Source organism: Ostrinia furnacalis, unplaced genomic scaffold (genome assembly GCF_004193835.3).
Source record: "Ostrinia furnacalis isolate ACB-3 unplaced genomic scaffold, ASM419383v2 OfSCF0048, whole genome shotgun sequence".
Classification (NCBI taxonomy): domain Eukaryota; kingdom Metazoa; phylum Arthropoda; class Insecta; order Lepidoptera; family Crambidae; genus Ostrinia; species Ostrinia furnacalis.
The window spans coordinates 217,022-237,517 of record NW_021130287.1 but is presented as its reverse complement, the minus strand read 5'-3'; the positions used below and the strand labels follow the sequence as shown (position 1 = coordinate 237,517).

Sequence of the window (20,496 nt, the reverse complement as noted above, 5' to 3'; positions counted from 1 at the left end):
AAAAAACTAATGACAAGGTCAGATTGATTGAGTCGACCCCACCTTCGGTTGTAAACTTTATTAAAACACTTGAAGGTATGCAATTAATTTGGAAAACTTTGTCTCAAACGTATTTGTTTGATTGCATGTTAACTCGTAACTTTAATCAGGATCCGGTAGAGAATTTCTTCGGTAATATTAGAAGCTATGGGGCGAGAAATGTTGCTCCTAATAGCATAGCATTCGAAGGGGCATATAAATCGTTACTACTTAGTAATTTTAACTCTGCCCACTCTATAGGAGCGAACTGCGAAAAAGACAACAATGACTGTTTGCAAACTTTAGATTTCTTTCTTCAAAAGGCTTCTGATATTACCGATGAAAATGATGTTAATGTTATTAATAATGATGACGAATGTAATATATACCATGTAGATGAATTAGTTTACGATTGTGACAATGTGGTTGAAGATCATGGACAAAAAAACTATGTATGTGGCTGGGTCCTCACGAAATGCCTAAAGAAAATTAAATCCTGTAAGACATGCAGGCAAACTTTAGTTGGGGACAAAAGTGATATAAACAACGATTATATTTGTAGAAAAGAGTATAATAACCAAAAAACCTGGCTATGTTACCCTTCAAGTGCTTTAGTTAGTAGTTTCAATGACATTCAAAAAATTGTAACAACACATTTGCAAAAAAAAAATGTACAAAAACAAAGGTTAAAACAGCACTTAAAAATGTATATAGATGTTTTTATGAATTTCCCTCAATTATGTGATGTACATGCCCAACCAATAAAAGAATTGTTTGTTAATACAACCATGAATATCTTAATATACAGTTGGTGTCGGTCAATTAATAGAATTTTAAGTGGTAAAATTGAATATAAAGACTGTAATGATTACTTTAAAAACGAAGCCCAGAAATATTATATTAAGCATAAACATTTTAAAAGTAAATAAATGAAAATTATAAATTTTAAAGTTTTGGTTTTATTTGCATTTCCATGTGCAATGTAGATTTTTTCCAAATCCAATGTTTTGAAAATATTACCCACCGTAAGATAAATATTTTCAAAATAATGGATTTGAAAAAATTCTACATTGTACATCATAAAAACAATAATTCCTTGAAGGTTATGAGGGCCTATGTGTGCGAGAACTGTGTGTATGTGTGCGTGGACTTTATGTATGTATGTGTGCGTGGACTTTATGTATGTGTGTGAGCGTTACGTACGTAGGTTTAGTACAGCGAATTTAACACCAGGCTATCAATTAGTAGGCTCAAAAATTTGACAGAGAGGGTTCTCTATTTCCTATGTATTACTTTTCTCTATGAAGCAAACTGGAAGCAAACATTTTATTTTAACGACATGAATGAAAGAATATATTGACAACTTACAAGTATTCGGCCAATGGTACAAATTCCAGGCCAGGAAGGATTTATAAAAAAAAAAAAAAAAAAAAAACAGGTGCTGCTATTGAAATTTAAGTTATTTTTTTCTCAAAATTCTAATTCTAATTTAATATTAAAGCAACTATGTATGTGGTAAATAGCTTTATTATGGTCAGTAAAGATTTATAAAATGCCACTCTTTTCTTGTGCCACCTTTCATTAATTAATTATAATTTGTTGATAATGCTTTTAGGGTAAGTGGGTTGGGTGCATTAAATATTAGAATGACTCAAACAGTTTCTTCATATTTATCTCCAGATTGACAGGACTAATAATGATGTAGGTACTAATGACATATTATTAGGTAAATGGACAACCAAGATTTGCTTGTACACAAAACCAAAAATAAGCACTAGTTAGATTGTTTTATCCCTCACATGTTATGGCTATTTTCAAGTATCTATAGACATTTTCCATTATAGTAAAAAAGTATATTTATTAACTTAATGGTTTACTTAAAAATAATTTTAATTATTTAGTCTTCCACTTCTTATTGGTAGTACAACTCCAAATTCATGCCATCATGGATTTCATCTGTACAAAAATGTTAAGGAAATAAAGAGACAAACAATAATAGTGTTTTGATTCTTCTCAGCACTTGCCATATGTTTCTCTCGAAGCGCTAGTAGGGCCCAAAAGATAAGGAGACATGTAAAGTGCCCCATAAGTGCCACTTGTGGTTTATACTGAATAAATATTTTTGATTTAGATTTTTGATTAAATTTGTTTTTATCAATAACTGACTACACTTTTTCAAACAGTGCAAAAATGTGAACCCAGTAAACTGTTAATTAATGTAGTATAATAGTACTGTAGCGAAGTTCAATCAAAAAATGTGCGAAATACATTAAAAAGGATACAGTCAGAGAGTTTGATGTGGTCCTTGAATACTGTGTACCATTTCTTCAATACAATTTTATCGTATCGTGTGCCAGTCTGGGCTGCGATCAGCTTCTTCAAATCGCCAACTGTGTCGTCTGGATTGCACTTGACTCTGACTTTCTTCCCAAGACGATCGTTGCATGTTACTTCGAGCATTTTCTATGGGAAACGTAAGAGGTTATTAATGAGCACTTTATAAAGTTATAGATACGATAAGTTTAGCAGAGCATTAACCTTTTCTTGGAAATATGAAATTACTCAAATATAACTTCTTACACTATTTTGTTGTTCAAAATCCGAAATAAATCACAAATTGTGACTGTGTTGTGTTGTGATTCACTGACAGATGACTGACAGCTGACAGTTCACTGGCAGCAGGCGCAGCAGCTGTCACTGACAAATTAGTTTTGTTTACACATTCACAGCTGTCTGATCGTTAGGTAAAAGCAAAACTAAACAATACCAATGATTATGGAAAATAATAAAATCCTATACAATTTTCTATTTAAAACAGTGTCTTATAATTATTATTTAGGTAAAATAGATAATTATTTAATAAACCGTGTTAGATACTTTGGAAAAACTAAACGCTAATATCAATTTGACAATAGGACACCAATTTGTCACATTTTGATAAAAACATCCGGTCAAGTTGAATACATTTCAAACCGTTTACAATAATAATTAGGTAATGTATTAAAATTTACATGGCATTAAATTTAAAACTAATTTTGTTATGTGTCTAATTACTTTTTCATGTCATTAAATGTTCATTTAGGTAATTAATCCATAAATGGACAGGAAGTTTAGTCCAAATAACCACACGTCATTCGACAGCCAACGACTGACGTGACGAGTGTGGAAGTGAAATTTCTTTTTGGATTAGTGGTTGTGCCCGTGAATATATCCGTGAAAATGCAAATTCCAAATGAGTATATTTCAACTGCGGAAGATTTTGCAGATCAGGTAAGAAATATCTCGTTTTGGTCTATTTTAATACCATACTTTCATGAATAAACACCAAATTGAGCGTGTACTTTGATTTGTCACGTCACCGCACTTATTTTCTTGTTGGCGCTTATTGTTGAATGGATAACTACGAATTACTGTCCAATTCATACAAATAATATCGCCATGTGCCTGTGCTATTGTTAAATACACCAATGTTGAGTTAGTCACTAACAAACAATCGACTCCAAAATTTTTACTCTGTTTAATTTTAATAAACCATTGGATGTTTCACCCTTTAACCTACTTATCAAACTTTTGCCATTATCTTTAAACAATTCGAAGTCACTAACTTCTGCTACAAATACTTGCTTGTTTCCTTTTAATTGAAAGTTCACTTCAAACACCTGCTGTAACTCCTATAGTCTACCTTCAGGAAACTGAGCAACATGGATCCCAACTCATTTCTAAATATAGTTCTAAAAGATTGTTAAAGTTCAGTTATGTCCATGAGTTATAGGATTTCTCCATATTTATGAACTAGGTTACATAAAAACACTTTCACTTTTATCATGATGTTGCTAGACTACCAACCCATCTATGCTTTGAGATTTTTGACTTCCTTTTGTGTAAATCATCAATATTCTTCCTGTATTTAGTATACCAAATATACATAATTTCCCTAAAATATACCAGATGCCAGATATATTAATGTTATCACTGTTAATTTAATAATAAACACTGTGATTATCTCTTAATATTACAACTACCTAAACCCTCATAAAATTTGATAATATTATTACTTTGATAATGCAAATAAAACATCCATAGTCAATGAAGTAGTCTACAAAATGGATAGAAATAAATTGTTACTAAAAATTGATGTCTTTATAATTGTTGATAGTGAGGTGATGTTAATTCCTGAATATTACTTGCATAGGTAATCCGCAAAGGCAAAAATGTATTGCCAACGGTGGCGCGGCTCTGCCTCATATCCACATTCCTGGAGGACGGCCTGCGGATGTGGTTCCAGTGGTCGGAGCAGCGTGACTACATGAACATGTCCTGGGGCTGCGGCACATTCCTAGCCACTGTGTTTGTGGTAAGTGTGCTACTAATTTATTTCTAATACATTGAAGTATACAAGTATTTGTATACAGATTCATTTTATTATTTATGTATGGTTTATTTTTAAAAGCTAAAAAAATGAAAATTATTTATTCAGTTTTGACCTATATTTTGGCAATTGAATGCTATGCGGGCTTTATGAATGTCCAAGTAGTTCCAGACTCATGCTTATGTTTACCATTATTGGTCTAAATAAACCATTTTCTAAACATTCCAGTGTGTTGTGTAAGTGCTTGTTTTTTCAACATGCACATTTTAACTTTTAAGCCAGTTTATGCACTCATAAATTAATTAGCTTTCCTAATGACTGTTTGAACTTTCAACATACTGATGTACTTACTTAATTTTACCTGATTATCCAAGTTAATTGAGTAATAAGCTTAATGGTGTTTTAAGTGCTATATATTTTTACTCATCTTTAAGAATGGTTATCTGTTTGTTTTGAACATATATTAATATTTTTATGTCTTTCAGGTTGTAAATCTATTAGGTCAAATCGGCGGGTGTGTTATGGTACTCGGCAGACTGAAGGTTGACATTGCTTGTGGAATGCTGTTTTTCATTGTTGTTCTCCAGGTAAGTTTCTATATTTATAGTAAAACAAAAACAAGTATACCTTTTTTAGTATTGAAAAGTCTTGTAGGTAATTCTCATTATTCAATATAAAATAAGCCCTTATCTGAACACTACTAACACTATACAGGGTGACTGGAACTGAACCCGCCATAGCTAATATGCGTATAGAGGAGGTCATTTGCTAATTACTGAACCTTACTTTCTATGACTGAAGTTTTATAGTTTAGGAGATATGACAATTTTTATACATTTTTCAGATATTTCCGAAATTTGACCTAAAAACTGCTTAAATTTTTTTCTCGCGTGATTTCAACAGTTTTTTTTTATTTGATAATAATATCGAATATGTCTTTATTCAAATAAAATAAACTTCTGATCCAGATAATGATTGAATAGCTAGTTACGAGCCGCCAAAGTCTAACAAAAGTACAAACCACGTTAAAAATGTTTACTTCGAAATCGATTTAAAAAAAATTGATGGTGATAATGGATTGCCAATAATCTTAAAAATATCTCTAGCTTCTCTTCTTTCCAATGACATATTACACGTTGTATTTAGATATTGAAATTTGTCAAAAATTCAAAGTTTATGGAAGAAAATGGAGTAATAATACAAAAATTATCCATACAAAGTTGATTTTGAATTGTTTTGTTCTCTTTTCTTCATAATGTGATTATTATTTTTAAATTCATTTTTTAAAAAACACACAAAAATAGTTATGAAAAGGAGTATAGCAGAAAATATGAGATGTTTGAAGAAACTTTGTATGGATAATTTTCGTATTATTACTCCATTTTCTTCCATAAACTTTGAATTTTTAATAAATTTCAATATCTAATTACTACGTGTGATATATCAATGGAAAGAAGAGAAAGTAGAGATTTTTTTAAGATCATTGGCAATCCATTATCAGTATTGGTTTTTTTTTTCAAATCAAATTCGAACTTGAATTTTTTATCGCTGTTTGTACTTTTGTTGAACTTTGGCGGCTCGTAACTAGTTATTCAATCATTATCTGGACCTGAAATTTATTTTATTTGACTAAAAGTTTATTCGATATTAGTGTCAGATAAAAAAATCGGTTAAAATCATGCGAGAAAAAAAATTAGGTCCAATTTCGGAAAAATCTGAATAATTTATAAAAATTTACATATCTTCTAAACTATAAAACTTTAGCCATCGAAAGTAAGGTTCAATAAGTAGCAAATGACCTCCTCTATACGCGTATTAGCTATGGCGGGTTCAGTTCCAGTCACCCTGTATATTGCCTAAGCTTATATATTGCCTTATGTTCCAGACATTCGCATACAGTATACTATGGGACATGCAGTTCCTCCTCCGCAACTTGGCGTTGATCGGCGCTTTGCTCCTCGTACTAGCGGAGGCGCGGGCTGAGGGCCGCAGCCTGTTCGCCGGAGTCCCGAGTCTCGGCGAGAACAAGCCCAAGACATACCTACAGCTGGCAGGCCGCGTGCTGCTCGCGTTTATGTTCATCACGCTGCTGAGATTCGAGATCTCCTTCCTGCAGGTCAGTGTAGATAACTTTATTTTATTTTAAGTCCCGTTAGCCCCTCGCACTAAAGCTAAAATGCTTGTTTGTATCACGAGTGAGCTCACCATTATAGTCGGTCGGCGGCGGGGACCGAACCCGCGTTCCCCGGATAATGAGTCGGCCAGTCCGACCCCTTCACCGTTCGGCTATCGTGGCTTAATTTCAGTTCAGTTCTTCAGTAGATAGATATCATAGATCGCATCTGCACCCCTGGGTGAGATTATCAAGAGCATGCTAAGGTTGTGGCCTCCTATAAACGCCGTAGGCCGCGTCATAATGCTTACTTTAGATATGTACTATTGTGGTCTCCTTCAGACGTCGACGTCGACGTTCAGCCGCGATAGGAACGTTTGACGCTGACGTCTGATGCCGCTTATAGCGTTTTAGAAGACCATACCCTAAAAACTTTACTAAGTGAGTGCCAATCTTAACTGTACTGACTGGCTAAACAGTAGTTGCAGTGTTTAGAAAAACAGTTATGTTATGAGGATTAGTCTTGTTAACAGTCGATGTGTTTAAAACATAGTGTAATGTAGAACGCCATGCCGTAAGTTCTGTGTCGCTCCGCTCCGTTGACCACCGCTAATGATGACAGATCTCTTGCGGCATTCACAAAATGCAACAAAAGTACTTTTAGTAGTTTTTTACAGTCTTCTTAGACCAGTGGTTCGTAACCTTTAAGTCACGAGGAACCATTTTACCAAAGTTCTGTCTTGTCAGGGACCACTTTTTTATTTTTTTCAAAATCCCATGAAAGGGTAGGTCGATTTCTCGCCCACTGTGCGCCGTTTGCGTTATGTTGACTTCACTCATCACGTCACATCACTTGTTTATTACTATGTCTTCGTGGACCACTTGGAATGCCTCCAGGGACCACCAGTGGTCCGCGGACCACCGGTTAAGAACCACTGTCTTAGACAGATTAGGTATCGAATTGAGAAATTTCCTAGTGGTGGTGTCCAAACTTTAAGGCAATTAAGTAATCTGTAAAAAAAACGAGAGTGACCTCCAGAAGAAGTTTTAAGAATCAACCTTACAAATAGCCAATTTGGACTTTTGACTGAAAAATATACATGTAGTTAGTGGGTAAATAGTATAAGTATATGTAATACAAGCCCTTAATGAGTGCGTCCACCTGTTGTGTAGAGGCGTGATTTGGCGACGTCTGAGGCATGCGTCGCGACTTGGCAATGATATAAACGAACGAAAAATACCCGCCTGTCTTGTTGCCATCTCGTCTGTTTCAAAAAACATTTCAAAAACTTCAGATAATGTTGTTTTTAAATATTGTTGTAGTAAAATTTTATAGAGATTTCTCTTCCTCTTACACAAAATTCCTAATCAGCTGATAATGTTTACTTTTTTAGTTTTCATTTTGGTTTCACAAGTAACAAGTTTTGGCATGCGTATCATATGATGTTGCGTCGTATCTGTTGTGATTCTGACCAAAATAAACAACATTTTATTTATCACTAGCTGACCCGGCGAACTTTGTTCCGCCTTAATGGCAATAAATAAGCAGACTTTTTTTTTTAATTTCGAACGGGATAAAAAGTATCCTATGTCCGTCTCCTGGCTCTAAACTACCTCCCTGACAATTTTCAGCTAAATCGGTTCAGCCGTTCTTGAGTTATAAGCGAAGTAACTAACACGACTTTCTTTTATATATATAGATATAAAGGCAATCTACAATCAACGATAATTTTCCTCATTTTATGATATGATGACTAATAAAGTACCTAATGTATTGTTCATGTCCACAATATTTAGTGATATCAATGCATTCCTCTATTGTTGCACTGTTTATGCTTCGCGGTCTCAGCCAGTGTTGCATAGTTCACACACTAATTATGGATAGACTAATATTTTAATTGGTTTATTTAATACCGCACATTATATACCACTGTCTGGCCACGTGAAAAACAAGTCACCCAGTCCAGAGATTAGCAAACATAATTACTAACAAAAACTATTTATTATAAGAAATAATTACGATAATAAAGCTGTAGACAATAAGCGTAATACGACCGTAAATAATTCATCTGTAGAGTTAGCATGATTTGGCATTTCGATTACAAGTTAAATATTATTGCAAGTCACGATAACACGCAAAATCATCGCGCTCAGTAATCAATTATATTATTACCGCACCAATCTTGCTTGCCATTTTTTATGGGTTACAAAGTAGCAGTAACGTAAAATGACACGTACGTACGCACGTTATTATTTCACGTTTAAAATACGGTTCCCTTTAATCTGTGTTGTGATGTATGTATAGGTATGGTTTTTTAAGAAGCCTTTTAGCCTTTTTCAATTTGGTGAATCTTTGCTACCTTGGCCTGTTGTTTATATCCAGTACCCGAATTTTTGTACACTAGATCACGGATCTATAAATTTATAGTCTATGCACTAGACCATGTGGGTTCTTCTTGTTTTAAAGTCATTATAGAACTGTAGGTTCTAAAGAGAGCACAGATATAGATTAGAGAAAGAGAGGCTGTTTTATCAATGTCACAAACTGTTAAATTACTTTATTGAGCAGATACTGCCCACAGCTCAAACAATGTAATAAATATGCTAATGTCTTACTGACGTCATAGTCTACTATGTTAACTTGTACAATAAAGTAATTACATAACTTAATTTGCATGGTTATTTCGATATAATTTTACTGTAATAGTTTTCCAATACGAATTGAATCTTATAATTATTGTTTTAATTTCCCAAACGCTTACCGTAGGGAATGTGTACTAACTATATGCAACGAACGGGAAGAGGGAATCAATGCCGCCACTTCGGCATTTCGATTGATAAACTGTTATCGATTTCAAAGCAACTAATATGTAATTTACACTTCGATTAGTGTAAATTACAACCTGAACCTAATTTGAATTGGGTATCAACTATCCAATTTAGATGTGATCGTGCACTAAATTGACCCAATCAGCCCTCTACCCACACAGAGTAACTATTCAATTTCGCGATCATAAAGTAGCTGCGTACAAAGAGACGAAAACCTTTTCTGAGGAAGCTGTCTGTTATTTTGATGAGAATGAATTCGGAAAACGCTCCTTTTCCTTTCGTTTCAATCTAATGTCCATTGCTAGACAAAAACCAATTAGTAGATTTCCCCAACGACCTTTAAAAGGTTGCAGAAAGTCGCTGGATGCAAGCCGCTGCCAACTGGCCAATGGGGGAGGCTTATGTTCAGCAGTGGATGTCCTGTGACAGAAATGATGATGATGAAAGTGTAAATACAGTATCTATACTCCCACTCCTTTTATGTTTAAAAAAAAGGCCTGCTCTATCTAAATGTGCTCACTCATTGGGAGCATTCACGTATTATGTAACACTAGCTTTCCGCCCGCGGCTTCGCCCGCGTGGAATTTTGTCTGTCACAGAAAAACTTTATCGCGCGCGTCCCTGTTTCAAAAACCGGGATAAAAACTATCCTATGTTCTTTCCCGGGACTCAAATTATCTCTATGCCAAATTACATCAAAATCGGTAGCGAGGTTTAAGCGGGAAAGCGTAACAGACAGACAGACAGACAGAGTTACTTTCGCATTTATAATATTAGTTGGGATTACACTTCAACTTTGAGCACCGACCTCACTGATGTAATGCTTGAATTTGTAACGCAAAGCTACACGCGAATTTATCTTAACATTGCATCATTACCATGGGTATTAACTAACTGATTGTCATCCGCAGATCGTGCAAGACCTGCTGGGCAGCATCCTGATGATCCTGGTGACGGTGGGCTACCGCACCAAGCTGTCGGCGCTCATGTTGGTGCTGGTGCTGACGGTGCTGAACCTCTACCACAACGCCTGGTGGAGCGTGCCTTCCTACAAGCCGCTCCGCGACTTCCTCAAATATGACTTCTTCCAGGTACGGTCCAGTTTCAAATGGAATTTATTGTAGCGGAGTTTTGGGCTGACACTGTGTTCGCGCTAAGTTTGCCGTTCCATGGAATGCGCGTCCCCTCCCCCAACCGCGATTAAACGCAATTAATGTGTCTTATTTTACGCAAATACACAATTTTTATCAATAACTAGCTGACCCGGCGAACTTTGTTCCGCCTAAATGGCAATAAATAAGCAGACTTTTTTTATTTCGAACGGGATAAAAAGTATCCTATGTCCTTCTCCTGGCTCTAAACTACCTCCCTGACAATTTTCAGCTAAATCGGTTCAACCGTTCTTGAGTTATAAGTGGAGTAACTAACACGACTTTCTTTTATAGTATATATGTTACGGCTAAAGATAGNAACTAATCGCAATATTTTCTCAATTAACTATTTAGACGACGAAATTGCCTAACTATTTATGCCTATAACATATTTGTAGTATTACTGGTTAATGATTGTAACGAGTTGAAAAAGTACTGTTTTTGCGCCAAACGGCGTAAACGCTCTTAAGTTTATGTTCACACCTATCTTTAGCCGTAACATATATAGATAATAAATAAAACATATTTCAAATATAAATAGTTTCTTAGATGTAGTAGTAGATGCTTCCCTTCGAGTGAGATCATAATCGCCAGCGGCAAACTTAAAGCGAACGGATTGTAGGTTTGTTGTCGACACGACAAGAAAAAGGGTGCTTTGGGATGCGATGCGTCCGATGTTCGTTTATGCGGGTTGTAGGCCAAGAGCTAAATTTAAATTAAGATTCGGGCTACACGCGTTGGTTTGGCCGAACCTTTAGCTAAGCTCGCATAGCTGTCGCAGTTTTTCATAGTTGTGTGCAAAATGCAAACTATCTAGACAATAGAAATCTGTGTCTGCTGCATACCATTCTTTGAATAAAAAGATATCGGCCCTAAACAGACGCCAATATTTTTACATTCTTTTCAGTCAGCTTCTATCCGTGGCTATGACCGTGTGGTTTTCAATAAGTTATATAATATAGCCTCTTATAATATTTTTCTGATGTATAAGATGGCTGTCCTGTTATAATGTATTTTGTGTCATAATCCGTCTAGCTTATTTTGCTGAAGTAGTAACCGTCCATCCAACTGTATAATAAACATTTGCAAATTACCATTAAATGTTACCAAACACCAATCTATTTATAACTAGCTTTCCGCTCGCGGCTTCGCGCGCGTGGACTACATTATCTACATATTTTATGGAACTCTATTTTTTCCAAAATAAAATTTAGCCTATGTTACTCGTGGATAATGTAGCTTTCGAATGGTGAAAGAATTTTTAAAAACGGTCCAGTATTTTTTGAGCCTATTCATTACAACCAACCAAACAAACAAAGTTTTCCTCTTTATAATATTAGTGTATTTAATAAAACCTATTTTTGTTTCCAGACGTTATCAGTGATCGGCGGGCTGCTCATGATAGTGTACTTGGGCCCGGGCGGCGTGAGCATGGACGAGCACAAGAAACGGTGGTAACCGCCGCGCGCGCTGTGAGTCGGACTAGTCGGCGACAGAATGGGCTAGTTGCCTCAAAAAAATTTTTTAGTCCGTAATGTTTAATATCAAAAAATATTGGACACATATATTTTTATTTGTCAACTAGCTGACCCGGCGAACTTCGTACCGCCTTAGCGTAGAGATTTTCTTAATATTTTTTTCCGTAAGAACCATCCTTGGACTTCCACAAACATTTAAAAAAAAGAATTATCGAAATCGGTTCAGCCGTTCACACGTGATGCCGTGACAACGCGAAACGGGTTTCATTTTTATATATATAGATCTAACAAATAATTACATAGTTATGGTGCGTTGAAGTTGCGCACGACGTCACAACGTGCGGCATTTTTAAGCAAGCGTTGACGTCACGGGCCTCTTCTTATGAACTTTGGGGCGCTTTATCTCTTTAAAGGACAATGACCAAAAGTGGTCCAAATGTCCACCACTAATGAGACCTATATTGGCTTAAAGTCCATTAAATAGAGAATAACTTTCAGTATGGGACGAAAAAAAAATAAGCTGTCAGTAAAAAGTTATGACTGTATGAAAAATTGTAGTAGTTTACGCGCTAATCTCAGGAACTACTCGTCCGATTTGAAAAATTATTGTTGTTATGGATAGCTCATTTCTCAAGGATGGTTTCAGGTTACATAACATCACCCTACAACCAGTAGGGGTGGAGCAGTAAAGATAAATGTTGTAAAATGGGAAACCACCCGACATTAATGACCAGAATAGAAAGGTACATAGTATGTACCTTTCATAGGGCACTAACATACTAGACATCCAAACTAAGCCTTGCGGCCGAGGAAGTCCCCGAATTTCATGGATGTCCGTAGTAAACAGGGACCTTAAAGAAGTCCAAGTAAACACTGAGACAACCCAGAACCATGCCGCCTGTGGAGACATGTCTTTTTTTTTCTTTTAGCGAGAACCTAACACGGCACACTAAGCGACATGACATAACATGCATAGATAAGTCCAAAATGTGCGATGGATAGAATGATATCAAGAACATTTTTCGGATGAAAAGGTAAAAAACATGACTTTTCATTCAGTTATAACTTTTTACTGACAGCATATTTTTGATTGCGGTTTGGTTATAATGAATCAGTATTTAGTAGACTATTTTACTACATAGGTCTCGTTAGTGGTGGACATTTGGACCACACTCCATACATTTTTGGTCATTGTCCTTTTCATTAGTTTGAAAAAGTGAAAAATACGTGTAGAGTATTTTTTGATAAGTTAACTGACGGACTAATTAAAACTCTTGCTTTTTGACCCAGGCAACATCCCCATTGCAATCACTGCACCGTTCCTCCGACAATGAACTGGCCGAGACGCGTTCATATGGCACCTTGTTGTTAAGGCGGCGGTACACATGCCTGTATGCTTACCATTAGTTTACGTAGGTGTGCTCGCTAGCGAGTGCGTCAAATCTATGAAGATTTTAGTCCTTAAAAGTAGCCGCTAGGGGCGCTGTACAATTTGTCATACATTTCATGTCTTTTTTACGCAGTACACCTAACGTAAACTCTTGGTAAGCACACAGCAACTGCACGTGCTAAAATTGTCATGTGTGTACGCTAACTGGCATGCTTGTATCTGGCAAGCGAGTAAATCGCACAGTATTTGATTTTAATTTTTTTATGATGGAAATACAGGCATGCAGTTGCGCTAGTATGCCATTCATAAGCTACAAGCTACAGTTTTACAGGCATGTGTATCGCCGCCTTTACACGGTTCTATTAACCCAGCGTGGTTCACCAAATCGCAGGACGATGCTCACCTATTATTAAAAAATATTAATAAAACATTTTTACTTGATGTCCTCGTCTTATAAAGTTACTCGGTTTAACGAGTTATTAAATTTGATAGAACTTATAATGTGCTGTATGAACGAGCTGTTAAAAATTCAAAGATTATAACTATTTTGATGTTTTATAATGCCATTCCTGATATTATGCTGGTGTAAACAGCCAAGCGGGATACTTGCATAATGTTGGCCGAATTTTATTTAGAAAATAAGTCTGTTTAGGAAACATTGAATGTTTTATGACTAGATGTGATTTCCATTTTGTAATATGACGTATTTTAAATCGATTTACAGTTGACAAAATTAACAGTAACCAATCTAGATCTTTATCTACTGCCAATATTAAAGCAACCACCTTTATCGTAATTTACTATCACAATAATAAAGGTTTTACGTTACTTTAATCTGAATGTTATTAATTATACAATAACGTTTATCAATATGACTTGAATTACGTCAATTCTAAGACTGTATTGGTATATTGTAATAACAATAATTTCAATGGCTGTAAGTTAATAGGCCGGTTTAACGTCGATTTAGGTTCTGATAAATTGTTACAGGTGTGTTTACATTTGAATTTTTTTGTATGTCTTCGATGATACATTTCGTTACACCTTTTATACTCGGCTTTTTTCTATCTATATTATTCATGTGACAGTAATTGTGAATTCTGACGCTCTATAATTATTATTACGTGTCGTGCAACATTAAAATCGAGGCGGATTTGAAATTGTGTCGCGAGTGAGATCGGCGCCCTAGACAATATCAGACAACCAGAGCACCGACCCATAGTTGCAGTGCGAAGGTGGAGGCGCACTTTAGTTGGATAGTGCAGGATCAGCTCAACTTTTAACGACTACTTTCTTCGCTACGCTCCTCGAGTGCGCCTGCACCTTTAATCTATTTTCAAGTCGGACCGTGTCCAGAGCGTTTTAGTATAGAAAAAATCATAGCAAAATAAGGTACAATTCTGTACGAACTACAAATGGTTTCAGGTAAAAACTTCACAATAAACAAAGTTCGGTCGGGGCACTGTTTAACTTGAATATAGCATAATTTTACTTCCACCACACATAGGAGTGATATTTTCGTAGAGGAATGTTATTATATTCGCATGTAAGTGTATGTTCTGTGACTGGGCCGCCTGCCGCGCCTCGCGTGATGACAAGCGCCGCGGCAGACGGCTTTTGTTTTTTATGATGTTGTAAACGTTTCATTCCGAATTGTTTTTTCTACCTATTGTGATGTCAATGTAAATATAGCATTTTGTACTTATTGACTGAGAACCTGCCGATTGTGGGAATCCCTGTAATGGACCTAATGTTGTTAATGAACTGGATTAAATTTTCTTTGATACTTATGACATTACGTAACCTGGCATCACGATTGTATATACTTCTCTAAATCTATAATATTTACATGCATAAGTCATTTCCTTTCTACATTATGGAAGTATTTAAAAGACAAGAATATTTTTATAGTATTTTTTATTTATTTAATTTGGCCATAGAAGTTGGATTCCTAAGTAAAACAATTTGTTCCGAATAAATTTTACATAATATTGATGTTATGTTTTATTTTTTCACCTTATAATGTTTATGTGCCTATGAATCTCTGATCAATGACTTCGAGTTTAAATCGGGTAATAAAGGAGAAATAACTTGATAAAACATTTATTTGTAAATAATTAAATAAAACAACTACTAGTGTAAAATTGTGCAGTCCTACTGTTCTTTCGCTTTTGCTTGTTCATTATCCTTATCTTCTATGTACTTGAACACTTTATTCGCTAGATGCCGGTACTTCTCAGCGTGTATGCTATCGGGGAGGGCATATATGGCTGGCTTCCCGCTGTTGATGCAGTCCGACATGTTTTGATCCACTTCGAAGCTCTCAATTATTTCTAGGCCCATTTGGTCAGCGCTCTTCTTCGTCTCGTTACCGAACACGAAGTTCTTTGTGCCGCACTTGGTGCATATCGCGTGCGACATATTTTCGACCATGCCTATTAGGGGCACCTTTAGTTTCTCAAACATGTTCACGCCTCGTTTGGTGACTTGTAGGGCGGCCGATTGCGGTGTAGTTACGACAAGCGCTCCTAGAAATAAAAATAAATGTTGTGTCTTTATTGCAGTCGGAAATGCTACGGTTCGTAGATACAATTTAGCGTAAACTGTCCATAAAAGTATCAAATGTATCTAAATATAGTAGGAAAATCTTTCACAACCTTGATAGAGAACTTTGAACAAACTCGTCATTTAGCAATGAACACTTAACTACAAAGACCTTGTAAGCAAAAATGTACTTCCTACAATTGTTCGTTAATGAAACCAATCCAATCTACCTACTATATCGTCCACGTTGGTTGCGCACGTGTTGCAGATTTGATTTCAAAAGAAAGTGAATTGATTTTCGGTAACGGTAAAACTGGTTTTTATAATGGAGAGCGAGTCATAATGACCGGTATAGGTCAAGGTTTGCATCGTTACATAGATTAGTGAATTTAAAAATGAATGACTAATGGTGGGTCTACTTAGTAGCTGGATTTATGAGGCTATGGTGCACAAACTAACATTACCCACGACGCGTCGTACATATTGACAAATGTACTGGTTGTTTTCTGTGGTATATTTGCTACACTGTCCCAAGAGCTCTTGCTCATCGGCCTCAGCAGCACAGATCATTGACATTAAGCTTTTTCAGTAGTTGCTGAGGACCTACCTACCATCTACCTTAAGGAAAAGTTTATTTATTTAGATATGACTATACCGCCGGGGAGCCGGGGTGGCACAGCCCCCTATGATGTTGGGCTACTGATTTGAAGATGATAGTTGATAGCACAAACTCATTAGCTATAATACTAACATGGCACATCAGGTTCCCAGGATCCGCCTGAAAAAGAACCCTAGATACGCTAATCGTCGGCTTCCAAAATACTTACCGTCAATAGGCAAGTTCTGCGCCAGGGATAAGTGCGTGTCGCCAGTCCCAGGCGGCGTGTCCACTATGAGGCAGTCGAGCGGGCCCCACGCCACGTGCCGCGTCAGTCTCTCCAGCGCTTGCATCACCATCAGACCGCGCCACACTACCGCGTTCTCGCCCGATACTAGCAGGCCCATTGACATACTACAAATAAAAAAATGAAGATTATGGATAGGTTAATTAGTAGAACCATTGTCATGCTAGAAAGAAATGAAGATTACAAGGATGGAATGGGACTTTCTAAGTGCCTCCCCTAGAGCCTAAGGCCATGTCCAGATGACGCGTTTTGAATCGCGCGATTAAGATGTTAGGTGAAACGCGTGACTGCATGTGGACAGAATGTATGAACCTCTCAGTGAGGTACTACTATCGCGCGATTCGAAACTCGCGAGTAAAAACGCGTCATCTGGACAGGCTCTAAAGCAAGCTTCAAGATTACAAAGATGCAACTTGTGCTTTCTAAAGCCTCTTCACAAATAGAAGTCCAAACTTTGTTTATTGGGGGTTGTGCTACATACTTTATACTTTAAAAGAAAGGTAAACATGGATTGTACATCAGCAAAAAGCTTAAAAAGTACATGGTACTATCATCAAGAAAATCATACCACAGCAATTTAAATCGTTCATAACGCATATTAAGTATTAATGAAAATTCATTGGTAAATCATAGATGAAAGAATATTCAACTCACCATTTGACACCATAATTCAATAGTGGCTCTATGAGGTTATCGTCGTTGAGCATGGGCTCCCCACTGATGTTCATCATGAGAGGCACGGACGGGCCGAAGACGTCGGCGTCTAGCAGCCCTATCTCTTTGTCGGGCTCTATCACCTTCATTGCACATGCGAGATTCACTGCAAGAGATTTACAATAACATTATTAAAATTTGCTATAAGTAATAAGTAAGTAGGTTCTTTATTCTGTATGGAAACAAGGTTACAGAAAGATCTCTATAATATTTACATGCATGCAAGAAGGTTACACCAGTAGGATGGTGTATTCCAGGGGTAGCTAACCGGTCGATCGCGAATATTATCCACTCGATCGTGGCAAGGCAAAAAATACCACATGATTGTGTAAACAATGCTGTTTCATTTAAGATTTCAAGAAGTATGGAAATGATAGATTGCCCAGGGTTTCGTTAGTAAACAGTACATCTTATGTCTAATCAAGTTGGCCACCCCTGGTGTATTCCTTTCTATAGTATTGTATGTTATTGCTATTGTGTTGGAAATAGATTTAATTTTCATCACAGATCCTAGAACTAGAAAGTTTGATGATCAAATAATATTTTTTATTATTTCACAAAGTATCATATGTTAAGAAGAGTTATTAACACTTATCAAACTTGCTTATTTAAAAAAATGTTTACAGAGACTTTATCAGTGGAGGCAAAAGTCATGAGAAATCTTCATTACCTTCTCACTGACTCACATTATATTATAGGCCAGTAGAATTAAACACAAAAATTGATTAAATCGGAAATAATTCCTACAAAAGATTTTTTTGCTTTAATGGCTTCATTGGTTGCCCATAAAGACTCTCCTAAGTTTTCGACTTCGACGGAGTTGTGCTTAAGTGGTGGGGGCCCCCGAAAGCGGCGTTTTTTCGGTTTTCCGGTTATACCGCGTAAAGGGCTTACCCTATCGAAAAGTGGTCTTCATGACGGTTAAAGGGCACTTAATTCTGCATTGAATAAGACTAAATTCATATGTTTTGGACAAACCGTTCTCGCGCTAAAGTTCGGCAAAGTAGAAAATATACGTATAATTAATGACCCTCTCCACATCCAATGGCTTGTTACCCACATGCTTCCAAGCCTTGTAAAGGGTCGCCTTAACCAGTGTAACCCTAGCAAGGCTCACGAGTTTGATTCGCTTATTCTTGTTCATCCTAGCCGTTCCTTAACTGCGGTTGCTGCACCTCTTCCTGACACTCTCCTGAACGACTCTGTGTTACCTAATGTGGCTGCCTCTCTTCCTTGTACCCTCCTGTACGATTGCATTGCTTAGCTATATGCCTGGTCCAAGGTTCGACGCCACAAAATCAACTTTGTACGCGTGAAAATAGTTTAAATACTATTTTCCGTGCTTGCAACATTTTTCTTTACTGCTTCGCCTCTATAAGTCGTAGAGTGATTGTATATATCCTATAGCCTTCCTCAATGTATGAGCTATTCAACACAAAAATAATGATTTCAATCAAACTAGTAATTCTTAAGATTAGCGCGTTCAAACAAACAAACAAAAAACTCTTCAGCGTTTTAATATGAACTTGTTGTTGTTGATTTTTGGCGTCGAACCTTAGACCAGGCATACGGCTAGGCAACGTAGTCATGCAGGAGGATACAAGGAAGAGGGGCAGCCACAGTAGGTAACACAGAGTCGTTCAGGTGAGTGCCAGGAAGAGGTGCAGCAACCGCAGTTAAGGAACGGCTGGGACGAACAAGGATAGGCGCATCAAGCTCGTAAGCCTTCATAGGGTTACACTGGTTGAGGTGGCCCTTTTCAAGACTTGGAAGCCTGTGGGTAACAAACCATTGGACGTGGAGAGGGTCATTAATTATACGTATATTTTCTACTTTGCCGAACTTTAGCGCGAGAACGGTTTGTCCAAAACATATGAATTTGGTCTTATTCAATGCAGGATTAAGTGCCCTTCAACCGTCATGAAGACCACTTTTTGATAGGGTAAGTCCTTTACGCGGTATAACCGGAAAACCGAAAAAATGCCTCTTTCGGGGGCCCCCACCACTTAAGCACAACTCCGTCGAAGTCGAAAACTTAGGAGAATCTTAATGGGCAACCAATGAAGCCATTAAAACAATAAAATCTTTTGTAGGAATTATTTCCGATTTAAAAGCTAATTCTACTGGACTATTAAGCTATACAAGGCAATTAAAAACATATTTACAGTCTGAGAGGTAACATGTTATCTGGAAGTATATTATACATCATAATTTTATTCGGACTAGTGTGCAGTTGAGGCTAATTCTGTACCCAGTTAATGTTCACTTTTTAATGTAGAAAGCATGCTCCTGATAATCACATCCAGAGACTGCAGATCTACGATGAAGCGAGCTTGTCCAGAACATGCCTATACTCGTGCATTGAAAGCCTTAGGATTGTGTAATATCATGAACACAGACAGGGTGACAGACAGGCAGGTATACATTTACAGCTGTCAGTCAAATTTTTTAAGGGGTCTAAAACAAACCAGCTGTGGTGGTCTTGCCCACTCCTCCTTTGCCTGAAGCCACGAGGATGATGCATTTGACTCCAGGCAGGGGCTTGCGCTCCGGTAGCCCACGGCCCATTACTTTGGCTCGGTGTTCTGTGAGATCATCTTTTGTGTGCTTTAGCCTGACTGCAGAACTGCATGTAATTAACTGAAAATGATATCAAAACATTTTAAAATCTGGTAAAAGAAAGATCATAGGTGAATCGATAAACAATGTTTATTTACTTACAGGGTTAACACATGAGATCAGTAACTTCCCAGTAGATCCATGGAACACTTTGTGCAAAAGCATTGTAACATTTATCTGTAACGCTACTTACAAGGCAAAGACTTCAGCGATTATTTAAATAAAATTCATATAAATTCGAACTAAAATGCGCACACAATTTCAATTAAATTTGACACTAATGACAGTTCACAGAAATGACATTTTGTTTTTACCAAATTGCGTAATTGGCACGTAATGACCCTGCCAAAAGCCTGCATTTATACA

The 20,496-nt window shown here is 36.7% G+C and overlaps 3 protein-coding genes across 4 annotated transcripts; 1 reads left to right on the top strand and 2 right to left on the bottom strand.

The window, feature by feature from the left end:
* Window positions 1-1,637: 1,637 nt before the first annotated feature.
* On the bottom strand, window positions 1,638-2,708 carry ubl (Ubiquitin-like protein 5). 2 transcript variants are annotated; one of them, XM_028302868.1, is made up of 3 exons: window positions 2,599-2,708; window positions 2,301-2,481; window positions 1,638-1,974 (listed from the first exon to the last, which is right to left on the bottom strand). In XM_028302868.1, exons 2-3 carry the CDS (start codon window positions 2,476-2,478, stop codon window positions 1,931-1,933), a joined length of 222 nt encoding a protein of 73 aa, XP_028158669.1. In that variant the 5' UTR covers window positions 2,479-2,481; window positions 2,599-2,708; the 3' UTR covers window positions 1,638-1,930. The 2 variants fall into 2 exon arrangements, with proteins under 2 accessions (XP_028158669.1, XP_028158590.1); XM_028302789.1 differs by having other exon boundaries at window positions 2,557-2,696.
* Window positions 2,709-3,133: 425 nt separating this feature from the next.
* On the top strand, window positions 3,134-13,727 carry Surf4 (Surfeit locus protein 4). The gene is made up of 7 exons (XM_028302685.1): window positions 3,134-3,288; window positions 4,211-4,372; window positions 4,873-4,974; window positions 6,273-6,503; window positions 10,241-10,420; window positions 11,852-11,977; window positions 13,260-13,727. The coding sequence occupies exons 1-6, from the start codon at window positions 3,238-3,240 to the stop codon at window positions 11,936-11,938; spliced, it is 813 nt and encodes a 270-aa protein (XP_028158486.1). The 5' UTR covers window positions 3,134-3,237; the 3' UTR covers window positions 11,939-11,977; window positions 13,260-13,727.
* Window positions 13,728-14,406: 679 nt separating this feature from the next.
* On the bottom strand, window positions 14,407-20,420 carry Nubpl (NUBP iron-sulfur cluster assembly factor, mitochondrial). The gene is made up of 5 exons (XM_028302566.1): window positions 20,233-20,420; window positions 19,980-20,151; window positions 17,452-17,617; window positions 16,720-16,904; window positions 14,407-15,876 (listed from the first exon to the last, which is right to left on the bottom strand). The coding sequence occupies exons 1-5, from the start codon at window positions 20,293-20,295 to the stop codon at window positions 15,503-15,505; spliced, it is 960 nt and encodes a 319-aa protein (XP_028158367.1). The 5' UTR covers window positions 20,296-20,420; the 3' UTR covers window positions 14,407-15,502.
* Window positions 20,421-20,496: the final 76 nt, after the last annotated feature.